This window comes from Danio rerio, chromosome 4 (genome assembly GCF_049306965.1).
Source record: "Danio rerio strain Tuebingen ecotype United States chromosome 4, GRCz12tu, whole genome shotgun sequence".
In the NCBI taxonomy this organism is placed as follows: Eukaryota; Metazoa; Chordata; class Actinopteri; order Cypriniformes; family Danionidae; genus Danio; species Danio rerio.
The window spans coordinates 63,124,927-63,144,648 of NC_133179.1; the positions used below are offsets into that span (position 1 = coordinate 63,124,927).

Consider the following 19,722-nt stretch of genomic DNA (forward strand, 5'->3'; position numbering starts at 1 on the left):
AGACGGGAAACAGGGTCCAGAAATTAGTCCTCAGATCCTAAGCACACAGACAGAACAGCACACCATAAGCACACATAACGAACTGACAAAGACACACAGAAAACGTGGCCCATATATAGACCCGAATATGAGCCTCAGCTGGCGAGCTCATCAAGCCAGCTGAGTGCCGTCATCACACGTGATCAAAACAAATACATGAGGAGAACAAAAACAAACCAACGTGATCAAACAGACACTCCGGAAAAGCGCACAAACCTGCAACCGTGACATTACCCCTCTCTCAAGAGCACCTCCTGGGGGGGTTGGTGAACCGGAGTGGGCGGGTTAATCGCCGTATGAAAAACAAGCTTTAATTTAGAAACGTGAAACACGGGATGTATTCTCCTGTACGCTGGAGGAAGTTTAAGGCGGACTGCCACCGGACTAATGATCTTGATGACAGTGAATGGTCCAATAAATTTAGGTGCAAGTTTATTACATACGGAACGCAAGGGAATATTCTTAGTTGAAAGCCACACTTTTTGACCGGCGACGTAAACGGGAGGCTTCGACCGGTGGCGATCGGCTTTAGCCTTGGTGTGCGCACCCACTTGGAGGAGGGTCTGTCTGGCCCTGTTCCAAGTGCGTCGACACCTCTGGACAAAGGCGTGGGCGGAGGGAACCGCGACTTCGGATTCCAGACTGGGAAAAGCTGGTGGCTGGTAACCTAAGCTACACTGAAACGGAGAAAGGTCCGTAGCCGATACTGGTAATGAATTGTGTGCGTACTCCACCCATGGGAGCTGCTGACTCCAAGAGGAGGGATTCTGGGAAACACAACAACGTAACATGCGCTCGAGATGTTGATTGGCTCTTTCGGTTTGTCCGTTACTCTGAGGATGAAAACCAGAAGAAAGACTTACAGTCGCTCCCAATAAATGACAGAATTCTCTCCAAAATTTAGAGACAAATTGAGGCCCCCTGTCAGAAACCACATCCGTCGGGAGGCCATGAATGCGAAAGACGTGATTAATGACAGCATCCGCTGTCTCTCTGGCTGAGGGTAATTTGGGCAGAGGAATAAAATGAGTAGCCTTCGAGAACCGGTCCACAACGGTCAAAACAGCCGTATTGCCACCAGATGGCGGGAGACCGGTAACGAAATCTAGCGAAATGTGCGACCAGGGTCTCGAAGGCACTGACAGCGGCTGAAGGAGTCCAGCAGGGGGGCGATTAGAAGTCTTAGAAACAGCACAAACAGAACAGGCCAAAACAAACTCGCGTATGTCCCGTGCCATAGCTGGCCACCAGAATCGCTGTTTAACTAAGAATAATGTATGACTCACCCCTGGATGACAAGCCACTTTGGAGGAATGTCCCCATCGAATGACGTCAGACCGAATCCCCTCCGGCACAAACAATCTACTAGGTGGGCATCCAACCGGGGGCGTTACCCCGTCCAGGGCTGTGCGAACCCTGCTCTCGATCTCCCATGTCACTGCAGAAATACAAATCCTCTGGGGAACGATGGGCTCAAGAGACGTATTGCGCTCGGAAGAATCAAAAAGATGGGATAACGTGTCAGGTTTGATGTTTTTGGAACCCGGCCGATAAGAGATGGTAAAATCGAAACGTCCGAAAAATAATGCCCACCGAGCCTGCCTGGAGCTGAGTCGTTTGGCGGACCTGATGTATTCGAGGTTCTTATGATCGGTCCAAATGATAAAGGGAACCCCCGAGCCCTCCAACCAATGACGCCACTCCTCCAAAGCGAGTTTGACCGCCACCAACTCCCTATTACCAATGTCGTAGTTTCGTTCTGCGGGAGATAATCGATGAGAGAAAAACGCACATGGATGAATTCTGTCATCCGAGGCGGCGTGCTGGGACAGGATAGCGCCCACCCCCACCTCTGACGCGTCAACCTCCACCACAGACTGCCGGGAGGGATCAGGTGTCACTAGAATGGGAACTGAAACAAAGCGGTTCTTCAGATTGGAGAATGCAGCCTGTGCTACACTCGACCACCTGAAGGGAGTTTTGGAGGAGGTTAAGGACGTCAGAGGAGCGGCGAGCTGGCTGAAATTGCGAATAAAATGCCGGTAAAAATTGGCGAAGCCCAGAAATCTCTGCAGGGCCTTACGAGACTCGAGACGGAATTGGCCAATTTACCACAGCCTGAACCTTCTCTGGATCCATGCGCACCCCCTCGATTGACACAATGTGTCCTAGAAAGGGAACAGACTGTGCATGGAACACGCATTTCTCCGCCTTGACAAAAGCCCATTCTCTAGCAGCCGCTGAAGCACTCGCCTGACGTGCTGCACATGTTTCTGGAGAGAACGAGAAAAAAATCAGAATGTCATCCAGGTAGAAATAAATAAACTGATCTATCATGTCTCGCAACACGTCATTTACGAGTGCTTGGTAAACCGCAGGAGCATTATAAAGCCAGAAAGGAAGTACACAATATTCAAAATGCCCCCTAGGGGTAAGGAAGGCGGTTTTCCACTCATGGCCCTGCTTCATGCGAACTAAATGATATGCGTTGCGGAGATCTAATTTCGTGAAAAACGACGCCCCTTGCAGACGTTCGAACGCTGAAGACATCAGCGGCAAAGGATACGTATTCTTCAACGTGATGCTGTTTAGCCCTCGATAGTCAATGCAGGGTCTAAGAGACCCATCCTTCTTTTTTACGAAAAAGAACCCTGCCCCCACCGGTGAAGAAGAGGGCCGTATGATCTTGGCCGCTAGAGAATCAAAATATACTTCTCCATGGCCTCCCTCTCAGGAATAGAAAGTGAGTATAACTTGCCTTTAGGCGGAGAGGTACCTGGCAATAAATCTATTGCACAGTCATAGGGAAGATGAGGAGGCAGAGAAGCAGCTTGAGACTTACTGAACACTCCCTTCAGGTCATGGTACTCACTGGGCACGTTTGACAGGTCCAGGTTTAAATCTTTTTAAATAAAAATAACCGACTACGCCACCCCAGGAGTTACCCAGGGAAACAACTATTAGAAAAGGACACAGGTTCGTTTCTCCCAGAAAGGCACAGAGACGTGAGTTAATGAAAAAGTACAAAGATATTTATTTGGAATAAAACTATCAAATAGTACGGTTCTTAAAAACACATCAAAAACTCCCACTTCATTATTAAACACAAGAAACAATAAATAAACAAAACCAAACCAGGATTGGAGGTTCCCACTGACTGGGTACGAGTGGACAGACTTTACCCCAGCACACGCGCACACACCACAGTGCACTCAAAAATCACGCTATCACGCACTCAGTGTCCACAGCACACGATAGAGAAACACCACCACCAGTGGAAAGTGACCCGTCATCCACCGGGGGAAACCTCAGTTCCTGAAATAAATAAAAATAAAAATAAATAACCAACAAAACACAAATAAGTGGGTCAATCAGGTTAACACTTACTTTACATGATCTAATTGAAAGATAGCTACAGCTGTATTTACACCATCTGACCTACACTAGACCCAACATTAACTGTTACTAGAAATAAGACTAAACTCACAAAAGAATACTCTTAATAACGAAAAACAAATCAATACTTTGCATAAATAAAGACACAACAAAAAAAACAGAAGAATGCTAATGTAGACAAATCAATTATCCAACACAAATAAACAAATGAAAGAATGAAGGGGAGCACAAAGCAGCACGCTAAGAGTTATTGCAGGCAGTCCCCGCTAGCAGCTGCATTGGTGGTGTCCAAGCAGCAGCCAATACGCCGCCGTTAGCATTAGCAGCAGTTGCAGACGGTCTCTGGTAACCACGGCAATAGCGATGAACACGGGAGCTAGTAAGCAAATGATACCAGAGGAAGATCCGACGTAAGAGAGAAAGAAAGGGGAAAAGGGAGGATCCTAAGGAGGAAAAGCGCAAACAAGCCCATTAACATGGTCCTTTAAATGATCACACCATATCATACGTGCTTCACTTACCAATGGGCGCACACTCAGACACGTTCTAATCACGCGTTGGTCGATACAATACAGCGAGGTGCCGGAATTAATAGCTGTACAGCATGAAACACGCAGGTTAAAATGCGGCTAAACCCCATTACATCAGCCAGTTCAAAGCCATCACATACCTGCAACTGAACAGTCATCCAGCCACCACAGCCAAGGGAAAAGCCACCGCCACACGATGCACTAGAACAATGCCAAAAGAGAGCTTAACGTGGGTCGATTCAAACAACTTACAAAAAATTCAGAACGAGCGCAGAGCCTCTACCTGTAGCCGCGGCTACAGACACCCAAACCAGTGCGTCGGAGTCGGACGTGACGTATCCCAAGCACCAACCAATCAGGTTTAAAAAGGCGGTGCTACGTGCCGATTGGCCGATGTCAATGCCAATCAGCTGCACAGCACCATCACATTTTGGTTACTCATATCAATCAGCTGCACTACACCATCACATTCTGAAATGAAACATCTTGTGCAAATATGTGTAAAATGTAAAATTGTAATTGTATGAATATTTCTTAATAAAAAAAAAAAAAATCTCATCTGAACTCGGAAGTAAAGCAGGGTCGGGCCTGGTTAGTACTTGGATGGGAGACCGCCTGGGAATACCAGGTGCTGTAAGCTTTTCGAAGTCCTTCATTTGGCAGCTGATACACTTCCCCATGTCACAGCTTCGCTGCCATTATTTTTTCTCGCCTTCAAGGGCATTGTTTCTGTCGGTGCTGTGTCGATGCCAGCCGAGCTGCGCTCGGTCCCTGGTGCTGCGCCTGTTTTAAAAAGCCAACTCTTGACAGCTTCTTTCGCTTACGGCCATACCACCCTGGAAATGCCCGATCTCATCTGAACTCGGAAGTAAAGCAGGGTCGGGCCTGGTTAGTACTTGGATGGGAGACCGCCTGGGAATACCAGGTGCTGTAAGCTTTTCGAAGTCCTTCATTTGGCAGCGGATAGGCTTCCCCGTGTCACAGCTCCGCTGCCATTATTTTTTCTCGCCTTCAAGGGCATTGTTTCTGTCGGTGCTGTGTCGATGCCAGCTGAGCTGCGCTCGGTCCCTGGTGCTGCGACTGTTTTAAATAGCCAACTGTTGACAGCCTCTCTCGCTTACGGCCATACCACCCTGGACACGCCCTCTAGTGTGAGTTAGAGTTGTTGCACTACAGGAAGTGAGTTGGCAGAAGGAAGAGAGAGGCTCTTCCATTTTGGCAGTTTTGTTTTTTAGTTTTAGTATTACAAAGTTTACTTTAATTGTTTTTTCAGCTAAAGATTATTTTTACTAACCCCAAACAGTAACACTGTTTTGGGGTTAGAAAACAACAACATGGACACAACAGAGAAAGAGAATAGACTGGAAACAAATGAACCAAGGAACGGGGAACAAGGAAATCCTACAAACATATTTGAAAGGACTCGAAATGAAGATGACGGAGAAAACAGCAATGAGACATGGGCAACAGTTGTTTCAAAGAAAAAAGAAGGAAAAGGAGGTGGCCAAGAAAAGGAAGGGGATCTACAATCAAATGCAAGTATTGAAAGTGAAAAGAATATTGAAGGACAAAGGAATGCTTTAAGTCAAAAACAACAGATGCTGAACAAACTAAAGAAGCAAGCAAGGTATCAAAGAGAGTACAAGAAGGAAGCCACACTAACAATGATGGTAAGAGACATTGAAAACTCAATTATAAACAACATAATTAAAGTAGTGGAAGACAAAGTCAGGATTGGCAAACTACTTGGACCGAGAAGAAAAAACAATAATGAATTTGAGCTGACAATGGAAAGTGATAAAAAATGCGAGATATTGATAAACGGACTGATGATTAATGGAGAAGAATGTGAAGTGAAAAAGCTGTGTGCAACAGAAAAAATGGTATCTTTTCTGAACTTGCCAAGTTATATACAAGATGATGAGATACAACAGAAACTAAGTAATTGGGGAGTAACTGATATGTAAAAAATTATTGTGATATTTTTTTTGCCATATCGCCCAGCTCTACTATACAGTAGTGAGAGCAACATCAACTGCATTACAAGTTCAAAACAAAAACAACACCTGGTACCGTTTAAACCATTGTACCAGAGTTCCTAAGCTAAGAAACAGTAAAAATAATTGCGATCTAGCACAGGAAGTACATAAGCAGCATATAACAAGTAATGACTCTCTTGAATTTCAACATGGACAACATGAACTGGTTGGAGGAGAAACAGCGGACCTGTTGATTTATGTAAAACCGCCGGCCTCTGGGGAACAACAGGAGGACCCTACTATGGAAGGAAATCATGCTACTGTCAATGATAATACAGAATGCATATGTGAACATGAGTAAAGAGATAATCTTTCCCCAGATAAAGGACAATCGGATAATGGAATGAGACCTATCAACAATCGACTTCTCAGCTTTACTGGAAAGGGAAAAGCTGACCGATAAGCTGAAGGGGACCACTGCTGCATCAACATTACAAAAATTAAACTCCAGAGGTGGATAGTAGTCAAGGAAAATGCTGGAAAAGACAAACACTTGAGTAATTGGTTTGCCTCCATATTTGGATCTTGGGGACAATGGTTGATAAAGTTGTAGAGTACTTGGAGGTTACCATACTTGTTTTTGCTTAACTTTGTTGCTGTGTTGTGTCATTCATCAGATCAATGCTAGACAGTGCTGCTGCCACACACATGGTTACTGTGCAAGTACAAGGAACCGTGCAAGCCCACCTCAACAGTGACTATGGCTATGAAAATATGCTTCCAAAATCCTTAGATTGGTCCGTTTATGAGAACGTTACCACAAACTTGGTTGGATTAATATCAAACCTTTTTTTTCTTTTGTTTTTGAGTGTGCCGTAGTTCTTGTTTTTATGTTATTCCTGTTTTGTGGAAAAGTAAGGGAGATAGTGTATAACATGTATTTTATTTTCTTTGATTTCAAGCGTAGACAGACCTTTAGAATAATGAATAGTGTAGGCAGGTAGTTAGAGGATATTTAGTTTTTTATTTTGGCACTTAGACTCTTACATATATATGCCAAAAATTATTACTATACTATGCAAGTACTCTTATGTTGTTTTCTATTTTCTTTTTCTATTTTTCCTCTCTTGTTCTTTGTTATCAGAATGACACGAATGAAAAAAGGGTTTCAAGCAGGTCATTATCTGTGCTACGAGACAGAAGTGCAAACAGAAGGACCTGAAATTAAGGATTTTAATCCTATAATCTACAATATTATCTTTTAATACTATATTGGTTATGTTTCTGGGTATGAAATGGACATTTATCGAAGCTGCAGGGTTCACATACTCACAGGGAAAGAGGACTTGAACTGAGTGCTTAATGGAACCAACGATCATCTCAAAGCTGGCGAATACTGTAAGAATAGGCTCTACTGGTGGCTTAAAAGCCTGCTGCTCGCTCCAACACCAGACAGTACTTAGTAGTACGTCTGGCAACGTGGGAGCAATCATCTTAAGACCAGGAGACAGTATCTTTTACTCCTTTCTAATCAAATAAAGGGGAGATGTTTGGTTCCGCCTCTCCACTGGAGTGCAACATAGGGATGTTGACATTTGGTAAAGACTGTGAAAGGCAACTTTTTGTTGCATTAGTGAGGTTGATTGTACTGATATGTTGGTACCTTATGCTGCATTCCGGTTGTGGGTTTGGAAAGAGACTTTCTTCTGATATAGTCCCTCTAAAGGCTGATTTATACTTCTGCGTCAAGCCCATGCTTATGTTACGTCGCTGACGCATAGCCCTACGCCGTGGCAATCGCTGACGTGCACCTCTCAAAAAATGTAACTACACATCACAACGACGCGTAGCGCAAGCTCTGTGATTGGTCAGCTTAGTAGCGCTGACGAGTCTGGGCGGGACTGAGCCGCGCAAGCCCAATAGAGCAATTGTTTACAAGTGTGGAGTCCCGTGAGGAAGCTCCAGATAAAAAGTTTATTTTGTGTTTACTTCATAGTAAAGTTGTTGCACGTCCGCCGGTTTCTGCTTCAAAAAGAGCAAGTTTGAGTCACTTGTACATTCAGGAAGTGTTCAGGAAAAACAAAGCACCAGCGAAGAAACTCGACACAGAGGAACATTTACACCTCACTGCCAACTAGCGTTTCGGAAGTGTTAATGCAGACCAACAGAGACAGTGCACAGAAGTATAAATGCACAGCTACGCGTTGAATATTTAGCAGACCAGAATATTTTTTCCACAACAATTTACAGTCACTTGTCCAAAAGTCTTTGAATAAATCATAAGGTATGAACTCCTATTTTATAAACATACAAGGGCAATTATTGTCTATTTGCTCTGTGCGCTGCTCCAGATAGCCAAACAAGCTACATCATCATTTACCTTAGGTTCTTCACAACAAAATTAGTCCATTTTCAGCTTTTTCTGTTCTTGTGTAAATGAGTAATCCCCTTCTATGTCTTGTAAGTGCCAAATGCAATAAATTTGGGTCATGAAATTCCAAAATTCAAAAAAATACGATAACGTATTTACAAAATGACATTTTTTTTAACTAGTCATTTTTCAAAATCTTTTGTTAGACTTTGCACATTACTTTTCTAAAAAAAAAATTCACACACACACACACACACACACACACACACACATATATATATATATATATATATATATATATATATATATATATTATTGCAGTTTATATATATTTGTACATTATTTATTTTACATTTAAAGTGTGAAGGCCGTTTGGACATTGAAAAATAAAATGGAAAAAAGTCTTACTGGGCTATTTGCTTTTTTGATATATTGTTATGATTTTGATGTGGTTATGAAGAAGTAAAATTATGATTTTTGTGATAATAACCCTTGTAATATCTTGTTTTTCACTTTTGACAGGTAGGAAACTTGTGTTGTTTTTTCCCACCCTTCGGTTGAACTAAAATGATTCTTGCATACTAAATGATGAAGACAAAATTCTTTTTTCTCGTGCGTCCTGACATATGCTGGTAACAAACAAAAACTGTCCTCAGTTTTATAGAGCACACAGGGCCTGAGTTATGCACTAAGGCTGGCTTTAAAACAAAACAAAAAAAAAACAAAGCTGTTTGTGTTGAGGTGGTTCATCATAGGACAGAAAACATATATATTAATAGTTAGCATTTAACAGCAGTGTTTTTTGTAATTTCAAAGGGTTTTCTTTAAAATGACATTAAGATATTGCATTTATTGTACTGTATGTGGGTGTGGTGAGACTTTAAATTTAGGTAGGGGGAAATACTTTTTTTTTTACATGTTACCTTCTTCCAGTTGTAATAGAATAACTCTTGAATGCATTATTATAGAGAGAAATGTATTTTTCTTGTGTTTACTGACACCTGCTGGAAAAAAAATGGAATTTTGATGAAGCAAACAAGGCCTGAGTTCCACGTTTTTTAACTTCAGTTTATATAAAACAGTATTATATGAAATTTCAAAGGATTTCTTTTAAAATGATACCAAAGTTTTGTATTTATTCCTATGCATGTGGTTATGGAAAGCTTTTTAAATCGGAAGGCCAAATTCAGGCGGAAATACCCAAAATAGCCCAAAAGCTTAACAGGTTCATTTCTGATGAGCTGCTGAAACTCATCCCACACCAAAGCTGCGGTTACACTAGAGTTTGAGCATGCAACATTTTGTTGTATGGTGCTGCAAAAAGGGGCGGGATTAAACAAGATGATTAGACATTAAAAAAAGTGAGCGATTGTCCAGAGAGGTAAGTTTTGATCTTCGATTGGTCTCGCACAGTCAAGTAATGCGATTTCGCAGGTCAGAGTTTACCAAGCTTGAACTCTGCAACGCAGTGAACTGCAAAACTTGACCCACAAACTTGCGTTTACAATCTGACGCATTTGCGTGCATATGAATGGAAGTCTATAGGGAGAAAGGCCCAGTGTAACCGTGGCTTAGGTGCAAGTGAATGGTTTCTCTTCAGTGTGGATCCTCATGTGTAGATTAAAGTTTAATGAGCGGCTGAAACTCTTTCCACACCGAGTGCATGTGAGTGGTTTCTCTCCAGTGTGGATCCTCATGTGTCGGTTAAGTTGTGATGATTGTATGAAACTCTTCCCACACTGAGTGCATGAGAATGGTTTCTCTCCAGTGTGGGTCCTCATGTGGTGATTAAGGGATGATGATTTGCTGAAATTTTTCCCACACTGAGTGCATGAGAATGGTTTTTCTCCAGTGTGGGTCCTCATGTGGTGATTAAGGGATGATGATTTGCTGAAATTTTTCCCACACTGAGTGCATGAGAATGGTTTCTCTCCAGTGTGGATCATCATGTGTTGTTTAAGAAATAATGAGTTTCTGAAACTCTTCCCACACTGAGTGCATGTGAATGGTTTCTCTCCAGTGTGGGTCCTCATGTGGTGATTAAGGGATGATGATTTGCTGAAACTCTTCCCACACTGAGTGCATGAGAATGGTTTTTCTCCAGTGTGGATCCTCATGTGGTGATTAAGGTGAGATGAGCGTCTGAAACTCTTACCACACTGAGTGCATGTGAATGGTTTTTCTCCAGTGTGGATCCTCATGTGGTGATTAAGGTGAGATGAGCGTCTGAAACTCTTACCACACTGAGTGCATGTGAATGGTTTCTCTCCAGTGTGGGTCCTCATATGTTGTTTAAGAGATGATGAGCGTCTGAAACTCTTCCCACACTGAGTGCATGAGAATGGTTTCTCTCCAGTGTGGATCCTCATGTGTAGATTAAGTTGTGATGATTGTATGAAACTCTTCCCACACTGAGTGCATGTGAATGGTTTCTCTCCAGTGTGGATCATGATGTGGTGATTAAGAGATGATGATCGGCTGAAACTCTTCCCACACTGAGTGCATGTGAATGGTTTCTCTCCAGTGTGGATCATCATGTGTTGTTTAAGAAATAATGAGTTTCTGAAACTCTTCCCACACTGAGTGCATGTGAATGGTTTCTTTCCAGTGTGGATCATCATGTGTTTATTAAGGTGAGATGAGCAACTGAAACTCTTCCCACACTGGGAGCATGCGGATGGTTTCTCTCCAGCGTGGATCATCATGTGGTAATTAAGGGATGATGAGTAGCTGAAACTCTTCCCACACTGAGTGCATGAGAATGGTTTCTCTCCAGTGTGGATCCTCATGTGTTTATTAAGGGCTGATGGGTAGCTGAAACTCTTCCCACACTGAGTGCATGAGAATGGTTTCTCTCCAGTGTGGTTCCTCATGTGTTTATTAAGGTGAGATGAGCAACTGAAACTCTTCCCACACTGGGAGCATGCGGATGGTTTCTCTCCAGCGTGGATCCTCATGTGTTGATTAAGGGATGATGATTTGCTGAAACTCTTCCCACACTGAGTGCATGTGACCAGTTTCTCTCCAGTGTGGATCCTCATGTGAATCGTAAGATCGCCTTTTCTTCCAAAATTCCTTCCACATTGAGTGCAGGTGAAACGATTTTCGTCTCTTTTTTTCAAAATACCATTGGTCTGTAAATTAGTTTTTTCCTCAATTTTGACATCATGTTCCTCTTCTTTACTCCCCTCATTCTCTTCAATTAGCTCTAAAAAAAAAAAAAAAAAAAACAGTTTTCATTAAGTCTTAAAAATCTCATCAAAAGCGTAACGGTGAAAAGACACAGGAAATATTGGCTACACACACTGTAATTTTGATGCACATTAAATGTAAAATAAATCAGACCATATTTTGTTCAGTCCATTAACGTGTGCACATTTAAGCAGATTCAATTCATCTTCATCTATTGCTTTTACAATTTAAATTGTGCTTAAGCCACTTAACTTAGTAGTTCTAGTAAATTGAAACTGTGTCAGTCCAGTTTTCAGAGTTTCTCTTAAAAGTCATTTTGGTCATATTGATAAGACACAGATTTGAAAGCTGTAAGTGGCCTATTTTTATTTGTATATATTCAGAATTACAACAAAATGTTTTTCTAAAATTGTTAAGCAGACAGGGAATACTTGTTCATTCTGTGCCTGACTGGTAAACGCATCGGAAAAAAAAAGTTCTGAGGTAACAGTTGAACAAACAGCTGAACATTTGTCTCACAAACATGAGACATACCTGTACAGCATCTGCATAAAGGCTGAAATATGCACCTTTCCCCTTGTGTGCTGTTGGGTAATTTTCATCCATTCTGGGTTGATTTTGTGGATTAATTTGGTCAAAACTTGGTGTTTTAGAAAACGGATTGATATTTGGAAACATCTTATTTTGACATAATCTAGCATCTATGCATCTAGCATATTATTTTATAGCTATATTCTACTGTAACATGCTACGTCAGTTAGCAATAAATTATAAATCGACTTTCTTATAAATATACCTAAGATGGCTGGAAGTACACATATAAACCATTTATGGGCCCAGTCGTTTAAATGATCAGTTGAAGCCTTTTAATATTTATTCAGATCTTATTTTCATTCAACAGCAATAGCTGGATGCCTTCATCCATATTAGGGATTTCCTGGAATGTTCTGCTACTTTTGTGAGGCATATATGGAATTTCTGTCCAAGTTTAAATGAAACAGGCATTACATGCATTTAAAGTGCTACAATGCCCACATCAACCTATTTTGAGGAAAACTGGAAAAAAAACTTAAGAAATCATTTTTCTACTTTAGAAATAATTTTTTGTACCATTTTTGAAACAATTGTTACTATATCAAAAATAGTAGCCTATTGAACATCAATATATAGCAAAGTAATGAAGTCAGAAATTCCAGTATCTGGACAACATTACACCTTAGTTAAAAATTCTGTCCAAAAGAACATGCTTGCAGCTTCGTATCACATCGAATAACAACTCACACTATAAAATAAAATATATTTTCAGATTTGAAGACAATTACATTTTCAAAAAACAAACAGAAACTGCAAATCAGGAGGAGATCGGAGGCTCAAGAGGTATGATATGGCTCATAACAGACTAGTAAATAAGAAGTGGGTTTATTTATCAATGGTTTTTCCATTTTGATGTTACGAGTTACGCTGGATCTAATCTCTAAAAGTGATATTTAATTCATCTTGTTCTCTATATCTAACATAGGGCTGGACAATAATATAATATCAATATATCACGATAGATTTTTTTTCAATAACGGTGATATGATTTTTAAACCCATTTCCGATATTTCCATACATTTGTGTATATGTTTTACATATGTTTTATCATATCTATCTATCTATCTATCTATCTATATATTTTCTACCTTGTATCATTTGTCACTAAATGACTTTCCGTGCTCAGAATGAGCATGATGTCACTTGCGTGATGAGAGCGCTCAGAAGTTGGTTAAGCTGCTCTGTCACAGAAAGCTACAAAATGAGCGACCTGAATACAGATATAGAGGAACAAGCTTCCACAAGTGAGAATGCAGACAAAGTAGTTGATGTGGACCATTCGGCTTTTTAAGTTCCGATAAACTTTTTGTTTCGGCGCTCTGCAAACTGTGCGAGAGAGCGATGCCGACTAGCATCGTAAACACATCAAATAGGTTCATAAAAGTTTAAGTCAACCTGTCGCCTCACCATCCACCTTCCCGACACCAACAACAGAAGGCTATGAGGCGCAGTGTAGGGTTTTGCATGTCTACACATGAATATACACCTATAAATTTCTCGCAAATAAACATATACTATGTTCAAAACAAGTATGACACTTGCACATATATAAACCTATTGCATGCATACACCCACATACACATGCACAGACATATAAACTTGATCCTTGGATTAAATTAAACACACACACACACACACACACAAAACTCTCTGCATGCTGGTATAGCACGCAAGGAAACTTACAAAATAAAATTCACAAACATATGTATCAGGAATCTGGTTATTTCAAAGCTGATGAAAAAGAAAGAATTTGATTAATAGAAGTATTAATTCTGACAGTATGATATCCTAAAATATATTTTCTTCTGAGACACTTTTAAAATATTTTTGAGCAGTAAACATGTCAGGCTAAATAATTGAAATGAATCACAGATTTCTTTACGATTTAAAACAGCCTCTTTGGTCTTTACTGCAGGAGATACTGTTGTCCTAAAAAACAAAACATAAAAAAAAACCTAACATATACTGTAGGAACGGTGCAGCAGGTAATGTTGGCGGTTTTAAAACTTTGACTTTTCCAAACTGCGGTAAACCTTGAATATAGTTATTGCCCCATGCCTCAGCCGCATAACACTGATATTTAGGATCTAAAAATTTATTCTTTAAAAAAGTCTCAAGCAAAAAGATTCCAATGGCGCCGCCTGTTGGTGCATGAAGAATATGGTCTATATTCTGAGACTAAAATATTTTATAACAATTAATTATTTTAGTGTCCATTTCATTCAGGATGCTCAATATTGGGGCATCCACATTTTTTGACATACTTTAAACCAGAGTTTCTGCAGGTTTTACAAAGTTAAATTTAAGACTTTATGACATTTTTAAGACCATTTTGAATGAAATTTTAGACTCATAAAGGGCTAAAGGCTAAAGAACTTTTCAAATGGCCCAGATGGAAAAGATTTTTATTTGCCCCATCAATATAAAATTTATTTTTAAAACTAAAAAAATGAACAAATGTTTTTAAAGTTTTAAAAACTATAACAAACTAAATCTATGCACAACAATCTGTCCAGGTTGATATCCACAGCAGTAAATACATGGAGCACGTTTAAACAAATGTTATTGTGAGGAAAATAATTAAACCATTATGATAAATAGAGTTAAAAAGACCTTTTTGAATAAAAAGTTAAAAGTTTTATTAAGTTGAATTGTTGGTGATTGAATTGGTTTTGTCCAGATTGGGTAGAAAAACATGAACAAAGGAAAATAAAGAAAAAAAAGACACAATACAGCACAACATTTCAGTAAATTTAAGACTTTTTAAGGCCTAAAATGTTAAGTCTGTTATGAGAATACTGTAGGTCAAATATCATCAGCTTAGTTAAACCTTTTATTAATTTATTGTTTTTATTTATTTTATAAAGCACCAAGGATGCTTCACAAACAGCAAAAGAACAAGAAAGCAATAACCTTAAGAAGGTAGAGAAAATGGGAGACTAATAATACATAAAATAATGACAAAAGACATGAGAACAAGTAACGAAAGAAACTCATTCTGTCTTTTAATGAGTGCTTATGTGCATTTAGGAGAACTAGGCAGCACACATAGAGGTAAAATTGGTTTTATATTAGCAGATTCAGACTTCCCCCTTAATAATATAATTTCATAAAAGTATTATTTGCAAACTCTTAATAGCGAAATCATATTAGCAGCAAATGACTATCAAAGTAGAACATTGCTCACGGTCAAATAAACAGTGTTAATGTTGTTTTCAAGCCACACTTGCATGCTAGTTCCGATCAAATATTCAAAGTAACATGGTAAACAATATAGAGACAGCTAAATGAACGAATGTGCGAATAAAAAACCAACTTTACCTCTAGGCAGCACACTCAGCGCTGCAAGATGGATTTAATTTAGTATTCTTATTATTAAAATATATCTGAATGAGGATCAAATGACTGAGTTGGTCTTTGAGAATGAAAACCAACCTGTTTGTTCCTGTAGATCTTCATGTTTGACTGTGAATGTTTCTTCAATCTTCACATCTTCACTCTCCTCTTTAATAAACACCATCTTTATAACAGTGTGTAGATCAGTCGCTTCAGCAGGAGCTTTTCTCTGTGTTTGGACACTTTGTCCTGTTTAAAATAAATAAAACAATGAACAGAAACAAAATAACTTCTCTTCAACACTTGCTTAAACAGTTTCTTTTAATTATCAAAAACAAATCAGGTAAAACATTTCTTTTAAAATAGAGGTAAAATTGGTTTTATATTCGCACATTTAGACTTTCCCCTTAATGATATAATTTCATTAAAGTATTATCTGCAAACTCTAAATAGCGAAATGATAATAGCAGCAAATGACTATCAAAGTACAACATTGTTCACAGTCAAATAAACAGTGCTATTGTTGTTTTCAAGTCACACTTGCATGCTAATTCCGATCAAATATTCAAAGTAACATGGTAAACAATATAGAGACTTCTAAATGAACGAATGTGTGAATATAAAACCAACTTTACCTCTTATCAGAAAAGTTTGAGAAACCCTGCTTTAAAACACCTATTACACTCTTTTCGGTTTCAAACAATAGCCCTCGGCTACTGATAATAAAATAGTACTACATTGTATAAAGGGTTTAAATATTATTGTCAAAAGCAGGTACATAACTTAGCATCGGATTAAAAAAAAATCTGGAACTTTAATTAAATCGGGCTATGTATATGGCATTTCTGTGTGTTTGCCTCGTAAATATATAACAGGCTATATCCGTAAACATTTAAAAACACAAACCTTTCTCCAGTTGAATCACAGCGCTAAAGCGGCGCCGCCTGATGACGTCACACGTCACGACAAAATAAAAGTCTTTATTTTGTTTCACTTTTTTGCCAATTACTGTTCCAGTCATGACTTATTGATACATTTCTCCCATGTTTTTTACTTTATACTATTTCTGCTCTCTCTCTCTCTCTCTCTCTCTTTCTCTCTCTCTCTCTATCTCAAATTCAAAGAGCTTTATTGGCATGACTGTAAAACAAATCACAATGTTGCCAAAGCAATAACAAAATACAGAACATTCATATAGATAAAAGAAATATAAGTAATAATAAACAAACACATATACATATCGTTATATTATACATATATGTTGTCACAATAAACAAGTTAATAAAAAAAAAAGATTAACATATAATAATAAATGGTAAGGACAGAGAGCTTTAATAAGGGATGAGGGGGTTCAGCCTTTTTCTCTCATATGGTGGCATGAGGACACGTACTGTGCTGCTAGGTGGAGACACTTTTCATTTTCTCCCAAAATATAATGGAGTTTCTCCGTATTTGTGGCTTGCTGGAATTGTGGTAGAATCAGAGACACTTGTGTGAAGTAAGCTTCTCTGATGCTCTGATATTTGCTGCAGTGAGTGAGGAAATGCAGCTCATCCTCCACAACTTCAGCAGGGCAGTGTGGACAGTCTGAGCTCTGGGCTCCTCCAGCTGCGCTTGTGTCGGCCCGTCTCCACACTCAGACTGTGTCCACTCAGACGGTACCGGCTCAGCAGCTTTCTCTGACTGGGGCTCTTAATGTTGGTCAGATACGGGGCCAGTTCATAACTAGGTTTAATCTGGTTGAAGCACGCTAACTTTTTTATTTGTTGTATTTTATTTTGCCAATTGACTTTATATTCCTCCTGGGTAATCTTTTCTATTTCTTTAGTCTTTATATGTTGGGACAGGGTTTGTGAATTTAGTTGGTGTTTTTCCACCAGATAGTGCATGGGGTCGCTGGCCGGATGTGCATTTCTATATATGAGGGCTTGCTGATGGTAGCTCTCTGGGCTGGAGTCTGACAGATGGAACCAGAACTTCCCTGCTCTCTTCTGGATTTCTGAGAGCAGAGGGAACCTGCCTAGTTCTGCTCTGCAACCAAGGCTGGGTGTGCTTCTGTGAACTCCGAGGATGTTTTTGCAAAACTCCAGATGAAAGATTTCAACTGGAGTTTTTTCCCAAGATTCATAGTTTAATTTAAATGTGGGTCCCCAGAGAGTCTCTCTCTCTCTCTCTCTCTCTCTCTCTCTCACACACACTTTACACATTTTAGGTGCTTTTTTGGCATGACAAATAACTGCATTTGTATTGCCAAAGCAGTGCAGCGTCGCTGTGTACAAACAAGACAGTGAAAAAAGGGCAGTACTGCAAAAAAATATGGATATAAAATATAATACAGAGAAAACACAGAAATAAATAAAATAAAAATAGATTAATGAAATTAAAAATAAATTAATAAAAATAAAAAGATTAATAAAAAAGATTTAAAAATAGATTAGATTTCTCTCTCTCACACACACAAACACACACTTCAGTATTTAAAGTTGATCAAAAATTTTTAATCTAAACATTTTAAGAAACTTTTTTTTAATCCAGTTCATGATTACTTGCATGTCTACAACACATTACTTTCTAATAATATCCGAGTCCAAATCTCATTCTCATAATTATGACCCCTTATTTTCTTTTCTATTTTTACAACTTCATAGGCCTATATAGGGTTTCTTATTGTTTCATATGAATTGTCGTTTCTTCTAATCTGTTCCACATTTCCTGCCATTCTTTAGCAGTTTCTTCAGTAAAATATTTAATTTACAGAAGTATTAAAGGGGTAGTTCACATAAAAATTACAATTCTGACATTTACTAATTTTCTACTTGTTCCAAACCTGTGTGAGTTTCTTCTGCTGAATGGAAATGAAGAGAATAGGCTACAAGGTCAAAAAGCAGCCACTATATGGTTCAACAGCGCCTACTTTGGACATGGTTGCTTTTTTCAACATTTTCTGGCACTCAAAATGTTCTTGGAACTCGATTACAATTGAACCATTAAAGTCACTGTCAAAGTCAATGTTTTTGGTTCCTTTTCTGGACTTTGAGCATCTCGGGACTCTTGCTGTGTATGACAGATGAGGGAGCTCTCTGATTTCATCTAAAGTGTCTTCATTTGCGTTCTGAAGATGACCAAGTTCTCAGGGGATTAAAACAACAGGTAGAGGGACAATCGTTCTCGAGTGCCTAGTGTACACTATAACACACGCATTCCACCACTGCTGATATACAGCCACATTGCACTGCTTTTTTTATTTACTTATTTTTATTGCAATAACAACAGGCCATCACAACAAATAGAAATACAAAAACTGATAGCACTGATACTCGTGATGATATTCCCAGGTAGGAGGCGACGTTCGCGCAACCTTGCACAACGTTCTTTGAAAGTTCCCTAAAGGTAATAAAAATCCAGAACCTTTACAGAACATTAGGGATGTTCTTAAAACGTTCTCTTTTAGTCATAAAATAACGTTACCAGTATGACTTAAGGAGGACGTTCTGTTTTGGCCATTCTATGGTTACATAATAACATTACAAAGAGAACCTTTGTAGGGATAGTTTACAGTTTAACCCAAAGAATGACCAGTCTGGTAGATGAAGAAGAGCCGGAGCCGGAATTAAAAAAATAAATCAAGTTTACTGAAGATAGTTTGCAGTTTCATTCGGAGAAGCCAGCTTCAACACTCGCAATGAGTTCCTAGGCCGCTCTGCTTACAGTTTCAACAATCAAACAATTATACTCTTTACACAAGTCCAGAAAGGGTGGGATCCAGGTAAACAGTTCTCATTGGTTACAACAGAAATAGACAATTCTAAATACATGCGTCAAAGAAACATAGTATCTACTTCCAGATATGGATGGCCTTAATGTGTGCGTCAAAGAAAGCATTGTATCTGTCTCCAGATATGGATGGCGACCTGATGCCTAGAGGTGAGGTCGCCTTAAGTTATTAGGAGCTGATCTCCGACCTGTAAAAAGCTAAACCAGGAAAACAATAGACACAAACGACCATCTGTGTTAAAAGACTCAAGGATGTTTCTTGTACGTTCAGCTGTGTTATCAGGCTGGTTCAAGACTGTTTCCATCAACAGTCTGCTGCAATATCTTTACTCCACACAGTATATCTCCACACAAAAAGGAATTACATTAAAATTAATTATACTCAAAAACAGATCAATTAAACAGCTATATTATTATAGGCAATATCAGGACAACTAGAACAGGTGTCTTCTTCTCCTCTGTATTGGACCTTCAGTCATAGGAACAGATGAGGAGAGAGAGATCTCCATGA

General features: G+C 39.2%; 2 protein-coding genes, 1 long non-coding RNA gene and 1 other non-coding gene across 6 annotated transcripts in view; 2 read left to right on the forward strand and 2 right to left on the reverse strand.

Annotated features, from left to right (window-relative positions):
• The window catches only part of LOC137489764 (uncharacterized), a 173,995-nt gene that overhangs the window by 90,081 nt on the left and 64,192 nt on the right, over positions 1-19,722 (forward strand). The gene's annotated exons all lie outside the window — the stretch shown is intronic.
• On the reverse strand, positions 3,055-4,282 carry LOC141381881 (uncharacterized). Its single transcript, XR_012402770.1, has 4 exons — positions 4,249-4,282; positions 4,106-4,166; positions 3,957-4,030; positions 3,055-3,878 (listed from the first exon to the last, which is right to left on the reverse strand). It is a non-coding gene; the product is annotated as an uncharacterized lncRNA (long non-coding RNA).
• LOC137494918 (5S ribosomal RNA) lies at positions 4,784-4,902 on the forward strand. The gene has a single exon (XR_011014862.1). It is a non-coding gene; the product is annotated as a 5S ribosomal RNA (ribosomal RNA).
• LOC137491026 (uncharacterized) lies at positions 8,748-17,771 on the reverse strand. Of its 2 annotated transcripts, none has more exons than XM_073948396.1 (3): positions 16,344-17,771; positions 15,537-15,686; positions 8,748-11,523 (listed from the first exon to the last, which is right to left on the reverse strand). In XM_073948396.1, exons 1-3 carry the CDS (start codon positions 16,456-16,458, stop codon positions 9,887-9,889), a joined length of 1,902 nt encoding a protein of 633 aa, XP_073804497.1. In that variant the 5' UTR covers positions 16,459-17,771; the 3' UTR covers positions 8,748-9,886. The 2 variants fall into 2 exon arrangements, with proteins under 2 accessions (XP_073804497.1, XP_068076170.1); XM_068220069.2 differs by having other exon boundaries at positions 16,073-16,394.

Excerpts from the sequence above, each read along its gene's own strand:
- LOC137491026 (XM_073948396.1), bottom strand. The coding sequence starts at position 16,458 with ATGACTGGAACAGTAATTGGCAAAAAAGTGAAACAAAATAAAGACTTT. Across the intron at positions 15,687-16,343 it reads TGTGATTCAACTGGAGAAAG|GACAAAGTGTCCAAACACAG; the intron begins GTTTGTGTTTTT and ends TATTTTAAACAG. Across the intron at positions 11,524-15,536 it reads AGATCTACAGGAACAAACAG|AGCTAATTGAAGAGAATGAG; the intron begins GTTGGTTTTCAT and ends TTTTTTTTTTAG.